Source organism: Schistocerca piceifrons, chromosome 7 (genome assembly GCF_021461385.2).
Source record: "Schistocerca piceifrons isolate TAMUIC-IGC-003096 chromosome 7, iqSchPice1.1, whole genome shotgun sequence".
Classification (NCBI taxonomy): Eukaryota; Metazoa; Arthropoda; class Insecta; order Orthoptera; family Acrididae; genus Schistocerca; species Schistocerca piceifrons.
In genome coordinates, this window is record NC_060144.1 from 354,697,733 (window position 1) to 354,721,399 (window position 23,667).

The following is a 23,667-nucleotide window of genomic DNA, read 5'->3' on the forward strand; positions in this document are numbered from 1 at the left end:
ATAACAGAACGCAGCATGTCATTCTCAATGGAGAGAAGTCTTCCGAAGTAAGAGTGATTTCAGGTGTGCCGCAGGGGAGTGTCATAGGACCGTTGCTATTCATAATATACGTAAATGACCTTGTGGATAACATCGGAAGTTCACTGAGGTTTTTTGCAGATGATGCTGTGGTGTATCGAGAGATTGTAACAATGGAAAATTGTACTGAAATGCAGGAGGATCTGCAGCGAATTGACGCATGGTGCAGGGAATGGCAATTGAATCTCAATGTAGATAAGTGTAATGTGCTGCGAATACATAGGAAGATAGATCCCTTATCATTTAGCTACAAAATAGCAGGTCAGCAACTGCAAGCAGTTAACTCCATAAATTACCTGGTAGTATGCATTAGGAGTGATTTAAAATAGAATGATCATATAAAGTTGATCATCGATAAAGCAGATACCAGACTGAGATTCATTGGAAGAATCCTAAGAAAATGCAATCCGAAAACAAAGGAAGTAGGTTACAGTACGCTTGTTCGCCCACTGCTTGAATACTTCTCAGCAATGTGGGATCCGTACCAGATGGGGTTGATAGAGGAGATAGAGAAGATCCAACGGAGAGCAGCGCGCTTCGTTACAGGATCATTCAGTAATCGCGAAAGCGTTACGGAGATGATAGATAAACTCCAGTGGAAGACTCTGCAGGAGAGACGCTCAGTAGCTCGGTACGGGCTTTTGTTAAAGTTTCGAGAACATACCTTCACCGAAGAGTCAAGCAGTTATTGCTCCCTCCTACGTATATCTCGCGAAGAAACCATGAGGATAAAATCAAAGAGATTAGAGCCCACACAGAAGCATACCGACAATCCTTCTTTCCATGAACAATACGAGACTGGAATAGAAGGGAGAACCGATAGAGGTACTCAGGGTACCCTCCGCCACACACCGTCAGGTGGCTTGCGGAGTATGGATGTAGATGTAGATATTATAACTCACCAGCAACTGTGACACTGGGGTCAGATGGGGAGAATCTAAATCCACTTAAGTTTGAGAATTCACAATGTTGCTCCTGCACCTGTGTCCACCTGCGTTCTCAATGGTTTGTTAATCACATACATTTCAATGTATACCTTGCTGGGAGGCACCATTACAGCTGACACACTTTTTACGTTTGTTTCATTGTCACTCAGGTCTGGAAGAACTTGCAAATAGAAGCAATCTGTCCATTTTTGTGGCAGCTATTACATGTGGCCCAGCCACTTGGGGCACTTGGTTCATTCATGTTGAATGAAAAAAATAGTATGGGCATGAAGGCAGTAGAGCATGAGGCTGTTACTGTCATGACACGGACAGTTGTTATTGCGAATGACGATTACCTGTATGACGCAAGTATCAGTTGGAGTGCTGCAGTAGCTTCTCCATTCCCCTATGATCTGAGTGAAGGCTGGAAGGGGTGAAGAAACTGATTTCTGAAGCTTTGGACCAGGCTTCTGTCTGGATACCTGCAGCCTTTGGAACTGTAAATGGCTGAGCTGTGTTTAATACTTCCAAAAGCACAGCATTTTCACAGTGTAGAGCTCGCTCTCAAACTTCCCTATCAGGAGCAAGACATATGATTGCATCTTGAACCATGTGATCTGTATATGATTCCGTACAAACATTTGTCACAAAATTACGACTTCAACTAAGTCCATGTAATTCTGCTGCCCATGCCCTGTGTGACTGTTTTGGCTGCTTTTGGCAGTGGTAAAACTCCAAACTAGTAGTAGTAATGTGAATACGTTTATAGTGATAGATAGAAAGTAACTCGTACATCTGATCAAAAGAAGGACTTGAAGATTCTTGTAAGAGCGTGAGCTGACGCAAAAACTGATATGCAAGAGGTGAGAGCCACGACAAAAAACAACCTTGCACACATTTGCGCCTGTTAACCCAAATGTCTGGAAATGTTGTTGCAGTCATTGTTTGTAAGTGTCCTAATCTTCTGCTGTGATATTGTGCACAGGGAATGGTGACGTGGTTAAACTGGAAATAGCTAATGTCAGCACCTGCAGTTGCTTGAGAAGAGATTTAAGCACTGCCTCTATGGAAATTACTCTCAAAGGACCAATGAGTGAAACGGAACACACGGAGTTGAATATTGTACTTGTTGCGGAGGTGTCCTAATCCAAGAACACTGTAACTTTATGACATGGAAAAGCATAAACAGATGAAAGACAAAATAAACCAGCGGAGCCCTGCTCTCTGGCCTATATACTCATTAGTTCTAACAGGGAGCGCAGCTGGCAAGCTGCACATGCAACTGCTATTGTATTAGCAGGCCAGGTGGCCTCTAGTGGCTGAATCAAGCACAAACTTCAGCACGAACTATGAAGTGCTGCACACACAAATTTAGTAATTACTACACTTACTATCATAATTTATCTCCTGAGGTAGACAAATTGAAGGAATTCTGCTACCTTCAAAACAAAACTGTTATAACCAGGAATAACACAATAACCTCGTCAGTCTGGTTTATTAAATCACAAATCACTTTTTAACAATTATGTTAGCCAAGCGTCTACCCAGGCTCACACTCAGAAGTAATGCATAATTAAAGTTTGGTTATACCAATGTCCAAATGTGCATAGTGGGGTGCACGTCCCGTAATTATTCCCAAGTCCAGTGAAGTTCAGTCTCTCCAAGTGAAGTCGCTAGATTTCCGCCGAGCAGCCAGGTAACCTCGAGTGGTGCGGCGAGTCATCCACAAGCAGCTGGAACACGGCATACTGCACTTCCGATGAGAACTGTCGTTTGCGGCGGCGGCCGGGTTTATATAAGGCTTGCTAGTTAATGGAGCCGTCGGCTGGGGTTGCTGTTTTCCAGGGAAAACCAATCGCAGTGTTTCCTGGCGTAGCCAATTGCTGTGTGCTGACAAAGGTGCAAGCGCGAAGGCGGCCAGCGACGGTAGCCGCGAGCTGCCCGGAGAAGTGCGGCCAGCGATGTATTTCTCGGCCATGTAAGGGAGCGTGCGTGTGAAGACGGCCAGCGATGGAAGCAGCGGGCCGCCCAGAGAAGTGTGGCCAGCGGTGTATTAGGTGGCCGCGTACTGGAGCGCGTTGTTCGGTGTTTGTTAGAAGTGGTGTATACCACAAAAACAATGCAAGATGGATGGACCAAGGAGGATATAAAAAGCAAACTAGCACAGACAGAGAAGGCATTTGTGGCCAAAAGAAGTGTATGAGTATGAAACATTGGGCTTAATTTGAGGAAGAAATTTCTGAGGATGAGGCTGTACATTTGGAACACTGCCTTGTGTGAAAGTGAATCCTGGACTGTGAGAAAGCCAAAATGAAGAGAATCAAAGCATTTTAAATGTGCCACTATAGAAGGATGTTCAAAATTAGGTGGATGGATGAGATGAGTAATGAGGAAGTTCTCCACAAAATCAGTGAGAAGTTCATTCCTCTCCAACTATACTGCCTACTGAGCTATTCCTTATTGTCCTATCTCTAGCTTTAGAGAACTTCAAACTTATATCTTCATAGCTTAGCACTTCTGTATACCAGTTGTGTATTGATTCTTCCTGACTAATCTATTAAACTTCAACCTACTTTTTATCATGACTAAATTGTGATCACAAAATCAGTGAGAAGTCCATTCCTCTTCAACTGTGCTGCCTACTGAACTATTCCTTATTGCCATATCTATAACCGTAGAGTGCTTCAATTGTATATCTTCATCCCTTAGTACTTCTGTCTCCCACTTTTTTATGTATTGATTCTTCATGACTAATCTATTAAACTTCAACCTACTCTTCATCACTACTGAATTGTGATCTGAGTCTTTATCTGCTCCTGGGTACGTCTTACAGTCCAGTATCGGATTTCGAAATCTCTGTCTGACCATGATGTAATCTAACTGAAGTCTTCCTGTATCTCCCAGCCTTTTCCAAGTATACCTCCTCGTGTGATACTTGAACAGAGTATTTGCTATTACTAGCTGAAATTTATTACAGAATTCAGTTACTCTTTCCCCTGTATCATTCCTAGTATCAAGCTCATATTCTCCTTTAACCCTTTCTTCTACTCCTTCCACTACAACTGCATTATAGTTGCCCATGACTATTAGATTTTAATCTCTCTTTACATACTGCATTATTTGTTCAATATCCTCATATACTTTCTGTATCTCTTCATCTTCAGTTTGTGATGTCAGCATGTATACCTGAACTATCATTGTCAGTACAGTTTTTTCTGCTGTTGATACTATCTCGTACCATCTGACCAGAAATCCTTGTCTTCTTTCTGTTTAACTTCCCTGACACCTAGTTTATCTAGATTGAACCTTTGCATTTCCCTTTCCAGATTTTCTAGTTTCCCTACCATGTTCAAGCTCCTGACATTCCACACCGCGGCTCGTAGAACATTGTCCTTTCATTGGGGATTTAATCTTTTTCTAATGGTCACTTCCCTCTTGGCAATTCCCTCCCGGAGACCCAAATGAGGTACTATTCTAAAATATTTTGCTAATGGAGAGATCGTCATGACAAGTTTTCAATTACAGGTCATATGTCCTGTAGGTAAACATTATATGTCTTTAATGCAATGATCTCCATTGCCTTCTGTGCCCTCATGCCGTTATTCATTGCTAATTCTTCCGCCTTTAGGGACAGTTTCCAATTCTGAGGGCAAGAGAGTGCCCTGAACCTCTGTCTGCTCCTCTGCCCTTTTTGACAAGACCGTTGGCAGAATGAAGATGACTTCTTATGCCAGAAGTGTTTGGCTGCTAATATATCCTACATCCCCCCCCCCCCCTGTCCCTCCCTCCCCAACTCACTCCATCGACTGCACGTCACTCCCCTACCCTCTCTCCACCTCGCCCCTATATGCTTCAACAAGCAGCACTTTTACCATCCACCACCCCTGCCTACTGACCTTACCCTTCCTCGCCCCATCCTCCTCCTTATCCTCTTACCATCCAGACTGCTTCTCCCATCATGCACTGTTACTCTTAGTCTGGCCTCAGCAGCCAGAGATAGTGGTCATGTGTGTGTGAGTTTTGTTTACGTGAATGTGTATGTGTATGTTTTCTTATTCAGAAGAAGGCCTTTTGTCGGAAGCTTACTTATTTAGCAGTCTTTCTGGTGTGCCTGTCTGCAACTCAACATGTCCATTATATGGTGAGCAGCAGTCTGTCCTTTTCATAATATTGTCATTATTTCTTCCTGGATGGTCCATTGTTTGAATTCTTTTTTATGTCTATATTCTTACATATTGCATGTTCATGGACATTAAGTTACATATTACAGGTTCAGGGACATTATTTGACAATCAAGGGTTATTTTAGACCTTCGTTTACAGTGTAATAACTCGTATTTAATAAAATATTTAAGCTTTTAGACAGAGTCCTTCTTCTAAAGTAGAAAACAAATTAACATTCTCACAAGCACAACTCTCTCTCTCTCTCACTCTCTCTCTCTATACACACACGGCCACTGTCTCTGAGCACTGGAGCCTAACTTCAACAGCATCTCAAGTGAGCAGCAACCTGCTGGGCTGGGTGGTGGGAGCAAGGAGGAAGTATATGGTGGGTAAGGGTTAGGATAGCAGGGTCAGTGAGGAGGAAGATCCTGTACTGCTGTACTGCCTGTGGAAGCGTGCAGGGACAAAGTGATGACAAGATGGGGCTAGGCTAGGTGCAGTGTCGGGAGACGTGCAAGGGGGGGGGGGGGGGGGTGTTAAGGGGGTAAAGGAGAGAAGTAGTGAAGGTGTTTAGGTGCTTTGTGGGACAGAAGGCAGAAGGCATTCGTAGTTCTGGAATGGAGAAGGGAAAGGGGCAGGTAGGTGGAGGACAGGGACTAGCAAGGGTTGAGGCCACTCCATGGGGTTACAGGAATGAAGGCTATGTTGTAGGGAGAGTTTCCAACTGCCCAGTTCAGAAGCGCTGGTGTTGGCAGGAAGAATCTAGATGGCACAGGCTATGAAGTGGTCATTAAAGCAAAGTAGATTCTGTTGGGTGGCATGTTCAGAAACTGGGTTGTCCAGCTGTCTCTTGGGCGTAATTTGATAGTAGCCATTCATTTGGAGAGACAGTTTGTTAGTTGTAGAAAGTGGCACAGACCGTCGCCTAGTACCTCCCATACACCCAATGTCCAGCCTGAAAGAAACACTCCTCTTGTGAGTCAGTAGCTCCCAGGACTGGAGCAGCTGAATCACATTCTCCACCAGGGTTTGACTGCCTCTCATCATGCCCTGAAATGAGCAGTATCCGTATCACAAGACAAAGACATATGGCTCCAGCAGTCTAAAATATTATTTGAATATTCTATTGTTTACATTGTTAAGTATTCAGATCATTGGCAGCCATAACTTTATTTCAGCAATTTTGTGGACATACCATAGCATTAGGTGGCACTTTCACAAACTGACCTGAAGGGAGAAGCTGAAGGAAGATGCACAGAAATATTCTGGCAATTTGTATGGCTCTTCAGGTTTCCCATCGCATTATGTAAGAAAATTATCTGGATTAACAACTAGATGATCATGGCAAACATGCACAATATTTCAACAAGAAATCGAGTAGCCATCATTATGCAGACTTATAGATTGATGATGGTAAGCTGGAGCACCAACAACAAAATGGAAAGGGTAATTTTGGGTATGCTGGACAGAATGGAAGAGCCACTCTGCCTGTCCATTGGGGATGCTGGACAGAATGGAGGAGCCACTCCTGCCTCCCTACATCAGTATATTGTGAGGGTTTATGCCAACGAACTGCAATATAAATATCTGTGTGTGTGTGTGTGTGTGTGTGTGTGTGTGTGTGTGTGTGTGTGTGTGTCTATTTTCGACAAAGACCTTGTTGGCCGAAAGTTTATATTGTGACAGTCTTTTTGTTGTGCCCATCTGTGACTCATCATCTCCTCTAAATGCTGAGTAGCAGCTTACCTTTTCATAATGTTGTTATATATGTAAGAGATCAAATCAGAACTGCTCATTCACTGGAATGACTCACCACTCACTCCCAAAATAAGTAAAAGGAAGGCACATTGCCTTTTAATCCAGGTTACTAAACCTGTATTTTTATCTGATTTGGTCCTGTTTTGAAAGAACATGTCAAGAGGAGTAATAATTTTGTGTAACGTCCCTAGTAATATTGAGATATAAAAGTTTTAAATGTTGTCTGCTGTAAAAATTATAAATATTACAACAAAATCCTAAATATTTTTTGTCAAGTGGAAAAATTTTAAGAATGAAGACTGATCTCGTTATATTTTGATACTTTTATTGGAAAAAATACAGTATAAGAAAAACAGCATCACTGTAATCAGTGTGTGTTTCTTGTCAGCATTTGCAGTCAGTATTATCAATTATGTACCAAAAGAGGAAAAGTTATTCAGCATTGTGTTTTATAAATAAAGTCTGACCCATTTTAGTCAATGTTTCTCTTCTCAGTGCATATTTGTCGTACTTTTGAAAATATTTGTTCACAGGGCATTGATGTTGTTGTGACTTTTAGAACCAATTGATACAACATTAGCCACAGCAATTTTCTTGTTTTCCCTCAGTTTCTAGGCAAATATCTCTCTGCTAAATATTTGTCCAAAGTCAACAGTTGCCACACTTTTCGGTCATGACTTGCTTGAAGCTGACCTATAGTTTAATCAAACTCCTCCCAGGTTGAAAAAGTGTCAGGCATTACAGTGGTTACTGGTTAAGAAATGAGCTGTGTTTCTTCATGTTGAACAACCAAAGCAGGTAGAAATAAATCAGGACTTAGTCCAGAACCTGATGAGCTGGATGCAGCTTGAGACCCTATTTGCCTTTCTCAGAGGATAACTTCACCCAAGGTGGAAGCAGACGCCAGTGAGGACAGTTCACGAGAAATGATTTCTTGAATCTCTGCATTGATTGATGGCAATCTTCATCTGCTTCCTGACCCACATCATTCCAGAGGATGCTTCGATTTTAGATATCCCTTCAGGTTTGATGGTGAGCCAGAAGCCATGGAAATTATCTCCTGACAGTAATGGCATTTTTGTTTTTCTCCCATTTTGGTAAAATGGTACCATACATCACTCATAATTCTTCTAGACGAAGGGGATGTGGTTGGCATATTGTTATGCATCACTGAAAAGTAGGCTGGAAAAATTAAAATATTTACTGTTAACGTGGATGTTTTAAATTGTAAAAGCTTAAAGTGAAAATAAATATACATGCAATACATTATATAATCAGAAGTTATAGAGTAGGATGTAGGACGTTATGATCTGCGAAATCTGGAGCCACAGTCGTGAAGTTTTTATTGTATACAAAAAGGTTTGAAATAGGCACATTAATTAAGGAACTCACGAGACAAGTCCAACAGTATGTGAAGATTTCACTGCTGAAAGATAAAAATTTTGAGTAATATGATATCCATACTTGGACTACATTGTGTGTGAACAAGAGATGGCCAGATAATGGTGGAGATATAAGCTAGAAAAAAGCAGTGCAAATGAACTTTGAAGACTTCCCTTTAGGAGCTACAAACTTGTCTACTCGTGCAGCCATGGGTTCTGCCAGTGTGTCTGTATTGTTACTGCAGAACATAGTTGGCCATCACCTTCAATTCATTTCAATGAACTCTGCCATATATTTCAGAGTGTTGACATTCATGTCTTTCTTCTAATGAATGTGGACACGTGGTTCAAGCCAAGCATGCCCTCCAGTTCTGTAAATTTAGACTGCATTGTCCTAAGACACCACAGAAGTAACAGATGAGAAGCTGCAGTAGCAGCATACAAATGCTTTGACTTATTACTGCTTGCACTACTCACATCCAATACTAATGAAGACAAACAAGTCAAATAAACATACATAAACATCAAAAGACAAACAAGTCAAATATATGTTTGTAAATTTCAAGTCCCGTAGCAAAATTTGCCTAATCTGCGTCATCCAAAAGTGAACGAGGTAGCATAATGCTCGTAACACTTAAATATGCTGCATACAAATATTAGCCACGGAATCCAAAAGCAAAGAAATTTGTACCTGTAATCAGCTCACAACATTATTTTCATGACTTACTCTAAAATATCCAAGGAATAAACTGTAAGTGACAGCATGCAGGAACTTTCAGTGTGTCATTGTACTTGAATTTGCGTCAGAGATGCAATAGATAATTTGGAAGAGGACTTCCATTCCATTCCTGGACTTGAAAGACAAGCTTCATGGATTTACTACCAAACTAACTCAGTTACACAATAAATATGCTCCCCCAAAAACTGGAAACCCGAATGGAAAACCTGCACCTTGCCTAATGGAAGAGCTAAAACAGTTCATGAATCTCGGAGACACTGCACGTCAGACTTATAAACGAACTTCTACTGTTGAAACTAAAATTGATTGCAAGCAAAAAGGAAACAGAGTCAATCAATATGAGAGAAACAATAACTAAGGCATGCCAATACATTCATCTAAAACATAGAGACCAGATGCTCTTTATGGAAAAGCTTGTGTGATCTAGAGAATTATAAGCAAGGTACAAGCTGCAGCTGATCCCTTTGTCCCAACCAAGGAGTTAGACCAGTACTTGACTTTTAGCAGTAAGTGTCATTGTCCCATAAACAAAGCAACAAAGCATAGACTTACTGATTATTTCATGGAAGTATATGACAGTAGTTGCGAAAAATTCTGTCTTGAGGTGACAACTTCAGATTTTCATTTACTGTACAGGACAGCGTCACAATCCAAATGATGAAACTTACTGTTGGCCCGCTGCTGCTCACAACTGCTGCTCTCTAAACATTGAAGCTCTTGCCTGGACAACACTGCAGAAACACTCAGTCCCATCAAAATACAAGCACTAGAGATCCAATTGCTAAGAAGAATAGCTGGGTACATTCTTGAGTTCTTGAGATGATAGTACTACCCAGAGGGCAGAAGATGTTTAAGCCAGGAAACTACCTCAAATTGGCTTACAATACGTATATACATCCCAGTGCCTACATGTCATGTGAGATTTTCATTATTATCTCTCTTTATGCGAATTATTAAGTCCTAGAGAAAGAATGAATAGTACTTTTTTTATAGGAAATTTAATGTAGTTTAATTTTAGTCTGTGACACGTTTTCGCTACAGGCCATGGATTTTGAGTTTTTCAAGGGAAACATACGAAAGTAACTTTAAATGTGTTCTGTCTCACAAAACTTTGGAATAGGGCATATGTGCATATTTAGCTTTTTCTTCAAATGATTGTTCCTGTCATATCCCTGAATAATGACCATTCTTCCTGAGGCAATTGGTATACATGGACTAGCATATACGTTAAAATAAGTATGTGTTACACATACCATTATTTTTATAAAAAGCTTAACTTGGATGGAGAGGTGTTCAGTCAGGGAGGCGAGTTGCAAGCTGTATCCCTGTGCCAAGAGTGCAGAGAACAAAGTGACACCTCAAGTCACCATTTGATCTGCTCCGTGTGATCTCATCTGCATGTGAGAGTGGTGGGGAGCAGTGAGATACCTTGCAATCCGATCTATAAGAGTTGTGGGGAGAATTGAGCAAGTGAACTACCTTGTGATCCAATCCCTGAGAATGGTGGGGAGAAGAGAGGCATTGAGCTACCTTATGATCCAGTCTCCGAGAGTGGTGGGATGCTGTGAGCTAGTGGACAGCTTATGGTCCGATTGGTGAGAGTGTTGGGAGATCCGAGCTATTGGGAGGGGAGTGATGCCTGGGTTGCCTTGTGATATGCTCATACCGCATGGTGGCTGAAGACCGCATCTTATATAATCACTGAAAACACATTCCGAATGCGATGCTAAGTCAAAAGATAAGAAGTAACATATCTCTCAAAAGTATGTAAATGCTTATTGAGCTTCTGAAATTTGAGGTTATCTTTTTGAATGAAGCATGGAAACATAATGTGGAAAGAGTTTTCTATTTCAGTATACCATTCTAAAGAAGCAGTCAGTCATTAGGCTATGGTAGCTGCTCAGTCAGGGTGGCGGATTACCAAGTGAAGAGACCCAGGTTCGATTCTTGGCTAGGCCAAAACTTTTTTATTTTTTCCACTTGGGAACTGGGTATTGTGTTGTGCTTACTTTCGTAGTGTCATAATTGACATTACTATTGAGATGACGGAATGGGCACGTCCTTACAGCCAATAAATTGAAAAACAAAAAAAATAAACGGAGCTTTCTGTGTTTCTGGTTGTTTTCGTGGATGAGAAAAGCTTCACATACTAACAAGGTATGCATTGCAGCAGCCTACCAGAGAATTTTCATTTTGTCCATTATAGTGATCAGAGATGCATTCTGAAATTAGATGAGCTACCATTTATTTTTTCTGAATCATCTATCACCCCCTCCAGAGAAGGATTTGGCTCTTTGAATCAGTTCAGGAGTGGACTGTCCATCTCTCTCTCTCTCTCTGTTTATATTTATATAAGTTCATATCAGTTTTTGGTTTATTTTCACATGTAGAATCACCTCACAAATTATGTGACATTACTGCTGAATCAACCTGTGTGTGTGTGTGTGTGTGGGCACATGTGCGCATGCCTATACACAGTGCGATTCAGTAGTAGTGATTCTACAAGTGAAAATAAACCAAGAAAGTTAAACTGTTGAAGGAATACTGCCCAGTGTGTAACCAACTATGCAAAAGCTTACTTTCAAGTAGAATGCTAATGCACTGTGTTCACTGTGCACTATTGTTTCATGTCCTGCTAATAAGTATATGAAATTCTTAAGTGACCAAACCACTGCTAGTGTCTCCTTCTTTGTAACTTCACAATTCCTCTCAAGATATGTTAACAATGTACTAGCAAATGTAATTGGGCAGTGTTTCGTTCCATTTGAGTAGGTATTTCACAATGCAGATGGATCCAGTGGCATATTCTGATGCATCAGTAGCCAGATGAGAAGGTGCTTTAAAGTTTGAATGTACTAGCAATGGTGACTCCGCTAAACTATTTTCCTATTATTAAACTCCAACATACAATCTAGCAGCTGCTGCCAAGGTCTGTTCTGCTTTAGAAACGCTTATAAATGATGTGCATTCAAAACCTCTTGTGTTAGAAACTTCCTGTTATAACCCAGCATTCCAAGTTATGATTTTAATTGTTTTTATTAGATAGTTCTGTACATATGCTTATCTACAACCAAATTGCAATAATGAAAGCTTAATAGTTATTCCTTGTGAATATAATATTGTCAAAAGTTGGTCTAATGTTTAAAGGTGTTCATTCCAAGTTTTCAAAGTGACTACACTGTCTTCCATATAAAATAACGCCTTTTTACATAGTTTCTTGCCTGTGGTTTTGTCCAAAAGTCTAATAATTGCAGATCTACCTTCAAAAACAAATGCTTTGTATTTCCTGGACTCTGCATGTAACTAAACCTGCCAGTACTCTGATGTAAGGTCCATTGTGCTTATATGTTTCATTTCTGTAAATTTCAGCAGTAAATCTTCAATGACTGGAGATCAATCCCATTCTGGTTCTATGATTTTGTTCATTGTTCTGGCATCTGATAAAACCATACCGATCCATCCTATTTTCTGACAACTACCAATGGCTTGTTGTAATAACTAGTTGATGATCCTATTACATCCTGTGAGACCATTCTACTAATTTCTTCTTTTACTACATCTTTTGCTGCTATTGCTATGGTATAGGGTTTTACAAAAAGCGGTTTGTGTGGCTTTACCTTCAGTATACCCTCAATTTCTTTAATCATCCCATGTTTTAAAGAAAAAATATCTATGTGTTTAATCCACAGTAACATTAGGTCTGACTTCCCATGTAATGACATTCCCGGAGTTTTGTTAACTATAGACACTATATCTTCCTCCTTAACTTTCATATTATAATTATATATAAAATTCTCTATACTGTTGTGCATAACTGTTTCAGCAGTGTATGATATTTTATCGTTACTCAGAACAGTTGTATCTAAATATAATGTCACACTTGCCTTATTTATCTCACAAGGAAATATCAGTACGCCCTCTTACAATCCAATATAATCCTATGTTCTGATAACTAATTTACTCCTATAATTACCAGTACAGTTAAACCTGGTACTAAAAAAATGGGGTATTCAAAGGCATATCTTTGTGGACTAAATTTTACTAATAATTCGGTATAAATTTGCCTACCTGCTGCTCCTGCAATTCTTGCTATTTTTACCCTGTTTACAGGTAGTCTGGGGAACATGTAGAACATGTTGTGCTGTTCTAAGAAGTATTGATCTATACCACAGATTTCACTACCAGAATCCACAATGTTGGTCACCAGAATGGTGCCTACAGTTCCATTCAATTTTAAGTGTATATGTCTCTTTGGATTAGTACTTCTGGATTCTGTAGGTCGGAATTTCTTATGATTATTGATGTTGTTATTGTTATCGAGATTACCTGTCCAATGCTGTCTATGCTGTGTATTCCTCTGTTAATTATTTTCAGCTCTAACGTTTTTTGGTCTTTGACTGTTGTTATTATTCCAGTTTTTATCAGACTGGGGTACGTTCCCATCAGAATGCCGCCACTCCCGTTTTTTGGTCTTTGACTGTTGTTATTATTCCAGTTTTTATCAGACTGGGGTATGTTCCCATCAGAATGCCGCCACTCCAATTGAGTGTCTGCAATGTCTAATTGTTCAAAGCAGTCTAAAAGAGGATTCACCTTTCCCCAACCTCCGCCCAAGAGTTTATCCCTTACTCGCCAAGGTAGTTGTCTTATAATTACTTCCAGCAAATGTTTTTCTCTGACTGGATCAGCTAGATACTTAGCTTTATTGAAGTGGTGCTACACAATGTCTCATTAGCCTTTCCAATTACCACTATTTTGTGAGTAGCCCAGATGCAAAGCTATTAAATGCATTTTTTTGTCAATTTTGAGTTGAACACACTACTTATAGATTTTTTCAGTGCCTACACTATGGAATAGGTTTCAGGGTGCAAAACTCATTATGAATTGTTGAAATTGGCTGCAGAAAATCGTGTTCAATTACAAAAGCTGTTAACAGCACACTTGGATGCAAAGCCCGCTAAATGTCCAACATTTGCAAAACCCGCCAAGTTCAACAGGAATTGCAGTCACCGTGCCATGTCCAGATGCAAAGCCTCCCAACTAACGGCAGACTTACCAATCTAGAAATTCAAAGCTACTTTTCAATTTAGAAGGGATATTGTAGGGATATTTTTCTTACTCAGAGTTAGGTTGGTTGCACTGCAGCGATCATGTACGCAACAATGAAGCTCTCGCTGCCAATGCATTGTTGAAATATACATAAGCACAGTTCAGCTGATCGCTAGAATGTTTGTTGACATATTTGTGTGAGCGTTTTGAAGAAAATAAGTGATTTTGTGGACGGTTTAAATGCAGAAGATGGTACAAACAAAGTTGGAGTAATTGAAATAGTAGGAATTCTGCAAGAAGTCGAACCCAACATTTTAATTGCAAATGGCTAGAACAAGACCAAGGGTGACATTCCCTCTTAGAAACGGAAGGGGCGTTTTGATCAGTGGAAAAGAAATTATTTTAAAACAGAAAGGCAATAACTTGAAAAGTATTATTAAAGCAATGTTACGCAATAAAAACTGTGATGACACTTATTGTTATGACATATGTGGAAGGATTAGTGAAAGTACAGGTAACTGGGATTTCCAGATTCAAAAAGCCAAACAAATCGTGTTTACAAAAAGCAAAAAACAAGATCTGTCTAGTTTGCAGAGAGCCCTTTTACAACTTTGAAGCTGAAGAGGGGAAGAGCATCCAGGAAATTACCCAACACCAATCGCAAGTGGTATAGAAATTTCAGAAGCCAAACTGGGAGACATCAGAAAGCTTTTGGTGCTGCACTTTGGTGAAGATTGGGCGACCAATGACAAAATCAGATTCTACACAGAGGTGTTAGATGAGCAGGAAGGCACTCCTAGAGTCGCTCCTACCGTTGCTGGAATCAATTTTGAGTTGATGGGCAGTGTTGAGGTTTATGTCACTTAAAAGCAATTTTCAACTAATTTCATTTTCTAGAATTTTTTGTCTTTCTACAATGTCTTGTGATGTAAAAAAATGCAATGGTATATTTTGTTTTAAAAAAAAGTCTTATGTTGAACTTTCATCTTTGTTCTCTTTTTGAGATTAAGTAAGTGAGTTTTTCCTAGTAAAATAATGTTACCTCCATATTTTTATATGCCAATTTTGTAGAATTTTCAGGCTTCTCTTTGAAATAAAACGTATTATGTATATATTCACAATAATTGAATTCCACTTTTCTGTCCTTCCTAGCATCTAACATATCACCAAATAGCGGATTTTGCAAATGAATGTTTGTTTTGTAATTGGATCAATATGTTTGCTAAATCTCCAAACTGCATAAATCGGATGCAAGAACTGCTAAGTCAGTATTTAACTTAAGATTTTAAATCATAAAACATAATCACAGATTTTGGCCATTAATTCTGTGCAATTAATTATTTTTACTTATTTTTAGAAAAGAATGAAGTCTTTAAATTTAATAGTTTGGATAGAAAGAGTTTTTTGTGATTATATCAGTTACGTGTGTCATGCAGTTAACGGATTTTGCATCTAGGCTACTCATATGGTTTGGACCCTAATAATTCCAGAAGTAATTTCATCTGAGCTCTGTCACTCCAATATTTCAAATTTGCACTCTGAGTTGCTGTAAGTTCTAAATTCCTGTAATTTAAGCATGCTTCATTGTGCGCATTTCCTATTAAATGACTGAAGACAAAACATATCTTATTATGCTCACTCCAAATATTTGGTTATTTCCCTGTGACAGTTTTCAAGAAAATCTTAGGCTTGTATCACCAGATTGGGGAAACTTTAGAAATTTATGGTTTAATGTCGTACTCAGCACAGTGGAAAAATAATTTTATTTAGAATATGGTGACTTATCTTTAATTAAATCAGCATTTTTGGTTCTTTCTTTCTTTGTGATGTACAAATTCAGAATTCAGTGTGACATTATTTGTTATCTATATGTGTGCTACTGTTGGTTTCTTTTGAGTTGGCTGGAATCATTTGAATTCCCATCAGTAACGAATTAAAAGCTGTATCTGCCAAGGTTTTTATAATATCCTTGGGTTAAATATGCATACAGCTAATCACAAGTTTCCTTTTACATTCTAGCTTCTGTATTCTGTGTTCTAAATCATTAGTCGTGTAATTGTATCTACATATCTAGTTGTTACATTGTGTAAACTAATTTTTGCATGGAAAAGTTCCTTCTCAAACCTTTCTGTCCTCTTAAGTAAATCATCTTGTGTGCCTTCGTGGCATACACGCAGATCAATTTGCTGTCTAGTTTACTTGTATCTCGAACCGTTCATCTATCTCTTCTACTTGATTGAAACCCATATCTAACTTTTGTTCTAAATGATCCATTCTCCCATTTATCTGTGATGTAAAAGTGGACTTTTTTTTCCACGGCTGAAAATATATCATTCATTCACTCTTCAAAATTTGTGAATTTGTTATCCATGTGTGTTCTGGTGACCTGTCACTGGAGACAGTTTTGAGTATCAAGCCAACACGGTGTACAAGGATGTATGGATTTTTACAGTTGTGCAGACACACACACACACACACACACGCACACACACACACACACACACACACACACACACACACCGCTGTCTTTGCAGCATATTCTGTACGAGCTATGGGGTACTGCTCGAAGAAACAGATTTTACAATAACTGATCATTCCGCCCTATTCAGCTTACTTGCGTGCTGGTATTGTATCTCTGGCATCAAGATGTACTGGCACTTATTTGCACATTTCCACGTAGTTTAGTGTTTGTAATTATGTGAACTTGGTGTAACACTGATCTTTTCTGTTAGATAAGCAGACATTGTTGGACCTACAAATGGCAAATCTTTAGCTGTTGCTGTTACAGTATTCTGCACATTCCTCAAGTTTGGATCCATTCTTGGATGTAGAAGTTTTCAAGAATGTTACTGTAAGCATGTTGAAGTGGGTACTGAAGTAAGTCTGTATACACCGGGAGAACAGTGATGACATGTTTTTGATTATTTCTGTTACTGTCTTTATAAATGGGCAGGAAAAAAAATGTTAATTGTTATCCAAAATTTTTAATAATTGACTGAGACAAAGTGATCAGAAGAAAGTTTGGTGAATATTCATTTTGACACTGAAGAGTTTTTATCCTAGTGTAAGTGCTGGATGTGGCTTTAAATGTATAAAAATTGTGACAAAATTATTTCATGAACACTGTTCAGGTATTATGAACCTCTTGTGGAATAAATCGTACTTTACAGATATTTTGGAGTTACTGTGAGGAACATGTGAAATGAAACGTGCATGTTAACTTAACTGCAGCAAAATGAGATAGGTTCCTTCAGTTTGTTAGTGGTTTGTTCAAAGTAGCAGAGACTTGTTCTGGAGTATGAAGTTATTTATATTTCTTGAGCTCTAAAAAAAAAAAAAAAAAAAAAAAAAAAAAAAAAAAAAAAAAAAAAAAAAAAAAAAAAAAAAAAAAACTACAAATCTAAAATACTGGTATATGAGTTACATTCGGAAACAGTGCATCTTTTGTTCAGCTGTGATGTGTAAGAATGTCGATACTTACACATCATTGCTGAACAAAAGAACAGCTTGCTCGCTCTTTTATTTATTTATTGTAAAGAGGGGGTAACTTTTCCTTTAATAAGTATTTTAGGCATACTGAGGTGTAGGTTGTGCTTTGTATAGCCCACCATCCATTAGGACTAACTGATGCTTTGGTTAGTGCTGATTCAGTGTTGAGTCTGCCCTTGCATATTTTTAAAAGTATGTAGATACTAATGGAAACATATTTTTGGTGTACGTTTACCACCATTTTTGAAGATAAGCTATATATATTGTGATTGTTCATGTTCAGAATCTCATTTCTCTTTCTCTGTATGGCATGTCTCTTCTGTCACACAGCATATTATGAATACCTTTTCTTTAACACTTGTTTGTCATAGATCTTAGTCTGTGTTTTCCTTTTTCTAGCTTTTTCGTTTTTTTTCCCCTGTTTAGTTTTCTGTTCTTCATCCATCTCTTTCAGCTAATGATGGAACGAATTGTCGTTTTTAGCCCTGCTCCTCTTTCAGAAGTTGCAGAAGAAACCTTTTCTGTCTGACTGAAAGGGAACAAGTTTTTTGTGAGCAAAACATTTCTGTCTTTGTCACATGTTTATTGTGTCCCATATTTGTATCTTTTGTCTCACTTACATTGCATGTACTACATCTAACCTTTTCCAGAGAGAACATGCACAGTTGAAGAATGAACTTAAGAAAGTTCTTCATGAAAATGATGTACTGTCTGAAAAGCTGAAAGTGAAACTGGATTCAAAAGTATGTTCCAGAGACCACAAGAATTCAGATCTTGTGTCAAATCTGGAGAAGCAGCTCCAGGCTGCACTTCAGGTACAGTTGAATTAACTAATTTACAGTACATCTCTTAATTACACACAAAATAAAGAAAAGGCAACCATTTGCCTTTAGAACACTAACATGTGCAGCATAGACAATGTAACAGGACATGGTATTAACTAGCTTTTGATCTCTAGTTCTTTTTATGGTGGAAAGTACAAAAATTCACACACAAAATAGTACAGACACCCAAATGCTCACTACCATGGCTCCTTGACATTTCTTAACCAATGGTTTAGATATAATTATGTACTCAGATATTGTACTGTCTCATAGGATATATTTTATAGTAACTGAGGTAAGGGACCAGAATGGCTAAAAAGTGCAGAGCTGCTAGGAATGATATATATTGCATTATAATAGTATTGCCGAAATATATCACATGTAGCAGTGATTGATGAATTAAAACCACGACAGTTCTGGTGGAAGTATATTTCCATGTTAACAAAAGCTTTCTGCAGTATTACTATTGGTTGAAGAAGTACTGCATCTGTAGTTTTGTAGGAGCAGTCATATTTGATCCCATACTGTAATATTTCTTTCTCTACTCTTGATTGGAGGATCATTGATTGTTATCAAAAGGCATCTTATTCAGAGAAAACTAAATCTGAATTTTTGGTATCGCTGCAGTGTAAAAATCACTGTCAACATTAAGATTTTTTACTGTCTTTATTATAATATTTGTATTACATTTTCAATAATATTAGATTTTGTTCAACAGAGTTGAATCTCAGAATTGTATTTCTTCAGACATTTAACATTGCTAAACATTAACAGATCTATTGATGAGAATCAAAGAGCAGATACTGTGTGACATCTTGAATAAGTTAAAAGTTACAAGCCACAAACTCCAATTATCTAAAATTCAGCTATCCAGGTCACCTATTATCCAGATTGCTTTGAGGAAAAAAATGTACAACTAAAAATGTTGGTTTTCTTTTATATTTATTACAGTATATAGTACACTATAAACTAATTTATTGTTCTGAAATTAATCTGAAGCGAATGTATTAAAAGACAAAAATCTTCCAGTGCACAATGAATACAGTATGCAAATTGTTGTACACACAATGTGAGTATTGTTGTGTGTATGGCGCTCATCATATTGTGACCTATATCAGTATGTCGTGTCCTTAATGTATAGACTGATTTATCCCTATATATTCCATCTTCTGTGTTTTTTGCTTTGCTTTGTGCACATGGTTTACTTTACTGCCCAGCATATGTCCTCTGAAAGGAAATGAATTGTTTTATTGTTGGCAGACAAAGTAAATGTCCTTGAACAATTAGGCAAAAGCATGAGTGGTAAGCAGTTAGGTGAGATGTTTAGTGTGGGAACATCTTCAGTTTCAGACATAAAAAACAAATCCTCAGTTTTAAACTGTGTGTTTGTCCTTGAGAATGAAGATGGGATTTCATCGAGCAAAAGCAATGAAAACAGCAGAGGAGGGGGGAGGGGGGGGGGGAAGCTTGAAGAGGCTGTGTTCAAGTGGTATTTGCAGCAGCGAGCGGCAAACCCTCTTTCAGTGCCATTCGTTTGCAAAAACCATATTTTAGCTAAGAAAATTAACAGTTTGTGTTATTTTAAAGTGAGCTATAGCTAGCTACAGAATTTCAAGGCAAGGCACTGTATTAGCAAGTTGGAGTTTAATAGTGAAAAACTATCATACACTCAAAAGCAGCAGAAAATTTTATTGAGAAATTCAAAATTTAAGCAGATCCTTATGACCCTGAATTTTCGTTCAACGAAGATGTGAGGCTTTACTTGGAAGGCCTTGCCTAAAACAACTTTAGCTTCTAAAAGGAAAACTATTGTTTCTGACCATAAGGTGTGCTAATTCTATGGGAAATCACAATATACCCCTTCTGTAGGTAGGAAAATCGAAAAAAAACACAGGATTTGAAATATGTCAAAAAATTTCCCATCTTTGACAAGAATCAACCAAAGGCCTGAGTGATTCCTACTTTTTTTCGTAAATGGTATGATTCAATTTTTGCAACTGGTGTAAAAAAAAATACCAAAAGGCCTACTGCCAAATGTAACGAATTTGCTCCAGCCAATGGGTCAGTTAGTTACCATATTACAAAAGACAACTGTTGAGGAAGCTTTTGATAGAAGTAAATGACGGTGGCGTTGCGACTCATCACCAACAATTAAATATAAAAGACTGCTCTCAGATGGTGGCAGAAACATGGAATATGATGAAGACAACCACATTTAAAAGAGCTTGGAATAAATTGAAAGGCATTTCAACCAAAGATGAGGTACAGAAAGACAAAGGTGAAAAGAAGAAGCACGAAAAGGAAGAGGAAGAAACAGAAGTGGTAGAGGATGAAGTATCACTTGAGAAAATAAGAAAGATCCTTTTAAAAATTTCTGGACATTCAGATTGTGGTGCAGAGGATATAGGTGAGTTACTTGGTCGTGATTACCTGAGTTCATGATTTATTCAATTATCTGGATATTTGGTTATCCTTATCAGGTCTGGTACTGAGTCATTTGAATAAGTTGAGTTCTACTGTGGGTTCTTTTGATATCAGCAGCTTATTCACTAATATATACGTACAGGAGGGCATAAACATTCTTAGACTTGCTAGGTAAATCAGAAGTTAACCCAAGTTTCACAGGTGACATAAGTTTAGCAACACATACTTGACTAACAAAAAAGCCTGGAGTGAAAGCAAGTGCTGGCTAATGGTTGTGCAGCAACTTACGTACTCCTGTGCAAAGATTTACTTGAGAGTCTCATGAGATGAGGATGCATATCATGTGGCACACAGGAGAAAAGTAATGCCGCATTTGCAGCACTGCAATCAGCTGCATGCACTGCTCACTGGCAATGCTGGTGCCTGTTGGGAGGCTGCTGGAGTCTGACACATACACAGAGGGATGTTTATGTTGCTGTTGTCGTCTGGTATGAACACAGCAGGATGTGTGCGACCATAGTTCGGATTGCCGCATGTATCTGGCTTCAGCAGAGGACGCTGAAGGTACGGCAGTCCACCTACCACATGTGTGTTCTGTAGTGGTACATTGCCAGGTGAGTGGCCAGAAATCACAGACCCTCTCCCCTTCAAAAGAGATTGCGAAGCCATCGGTCACAGACAGCTGGGAGGGGGAGGAGAGGGGGAGATGAACGAGAGATGGAGAAGGGGTGCTGAGGGCAATAGAGGCACCAAAAAGTGGAGAACGGGATGAGCACACAGTGAGTTTGGAGGGGGAAGTAGTAATCCATAATGTGAGTGCGCTAGGGAGAAGAAGCCGTTGGAGGCTGTGGCACCGATGATGCAGAAGGAGGAAATGGATTGGAACATGTGAAGGAAAGGCACTGGAGGAAAAGGAAAACCTGTGCACAAAGAAGGCACAGAAGAAAACATTTGCATCAGAGATTCGCAAAAGGAAAATGGAAGACCCATCCAGAAAAGTTAGTGTCAGACTGGCGAGGAAGTGGAGCAATGCCACGCAGACTATGGGCCAAGTTCCAAATGCAGAAGCAGCAACAGGTGCAAAAGGCTGCAGTATGGTAGTGGACTCGCATGGTGGGGTGTGTAGGAGTGCAGTGCTGCAGTGCTGCATGTAGGAGTTTGGTGGCGCATGTAGGAGCACAGTGGCATGTGTAGGAGTGCAGTAGGTTACATAGGAACATGGTGGCATGCGTAGGAGTGCAGTGGCAACCCAGATTGTATTGTTGGGAACAATCAAACAAAAACAGTCAATCCAGTTGGTTGTTGAAAAATAATCAACTCTACATATCAGTTGGATTATTCATTCATCCTTTTGAGTGAAACCAGTCTATGGGAGCAACCAAACGGAAAGGCAAAGGTCCTGAGTTCAAGTCTCAGTCTGGCGCACAGTTTTAATCTGCCAGGAAGTTTCAAGTTTCAAATGGAAACAGCTGACACAATCTGGTGGTGTTTTGTGTGCTGACTGAGTTATTCATTGTTCCTTTTCAAATGAAACCAGTCTTTAGTTTTTGTGTTGGTTAAAGCATATATTCTTTTGTTAATTCAACTGAAACCACTGTTTAGTTGTTTAGTTGACTGAATTATCCAGTTATTCTTCTGAGTGAAACCAGTATGTAGTGCTTGCATTAGGTGAAGTAAAGCAGTGGCATATGATATAAACTGGGGTATGTATACACCCAGAGAGTAGCCTCACACCAGGTATACAGGAAGGCATCTTAGTGGACGTGTCAAAGTTAAAATAAGCATACAAGTTCTCATTTAATTATGTACTGAAAGACTAATTCTTCTTTTTGCAATATAAAATTGATATATAAATGGATGTGAATTACATTTTTCCAGGTGAAATTAACAACACGTAACTAATAAAGCTTTATTGGGAGTACAAACTTGAATAAGCACAAAAGTTCTGTAAGGGGTATGCGAAGAATGCATGCCAGATTTTTGCAACTGTTTGCAGGCTGTTTTACCGAAAAGGTGCAATGATCCATTAATTATAAAAAGGAGCCTCTGAGCATCCTGCATGCTCCATGTCAGTATTCTGTTGCAGCCATGGCCAGGGCAACAGATGGCAGAAGGAGGTGGCCAATTGCCACTAACGTAGGTCCCGGCAGTGCTGCGCTCGACCCTGGCATTAGTAGGAGGAGCCTGTGGCGGTTGTGCCACATGCCTGTCCCAATGACCGTTGCCCTCATGGTAAAGGGTGAAAAAGTATGGGAGTGAAATCACTCAAACAGAGACTGAGAGAAAATATTCATATAAGTGGTGCAAGTGACAGATACTTGTGGCAGTTGGTTGTCTCGCATCTAAGGAAACCACACAAACTAGACAACTGAGCAAAAATGTTGTGCAATGGCTGCAGTCGACAGAGAGCCGCAGTCATCAGAGACGTATGTCAGTCGGTTGTCTTGCATGGAATGAAAACATTCAGACCCGTCAGTGAGTGAAAACATTCATATAATGGCCACAACCAATGGAGACTTGTTTCGGTCGGTTGTTGACTGAAACCACTTAAACCCAGTGAGTGAGTGAAAACATTCATATAGCCAACTTTGCCACAGAGAACAGTTTCATTTGGTTCTTTCATTCAACTGAAAAAGTTGACTGAAGAAAAAAGCAGTTGCCTGGCCAGTCATTTGTTGAAAACAGTCAGTCATCCCATCACTACGATATGGAGGTGCCAGAAGGCACTGAAGCAGGAGGCAACTGAGTAGGAGGCACCAGAGCAGCAGGTACCGGAGCAGCTGGCACCAGAATAGAAGGCACTGGGGCAGCAGGCACAAGAGTAGGAGTCACCGG

At 39.2% G+C, this 23,667-nt stretch overlaps 1 protein-coding gene across 2 annotated transcripts in view; it reads left to right on the plus strand.

Moving 5' to 3' along the window:
• The window catches only part of LOC124805160 (sodium channel and clathrin linker 1-like), a 112,112-nt gene that overhangs the window by 32,217 nt on the left and 56,228 nt on the right, over positions 1-23,667 (plus strand). For both annotated transcript variants that reach the window (XM_047265640.1, XM_047265639.1), the window contains one exon: positions 18,235-18,399. In XM_047265640.1, coding sequence (XP_047121596.1) covers positions 18,235-18,399 — 165 coding nt within the window. The remainder of the gene's footprint in view (positions 1-18,234; positions 18,400-23,667) is intronic.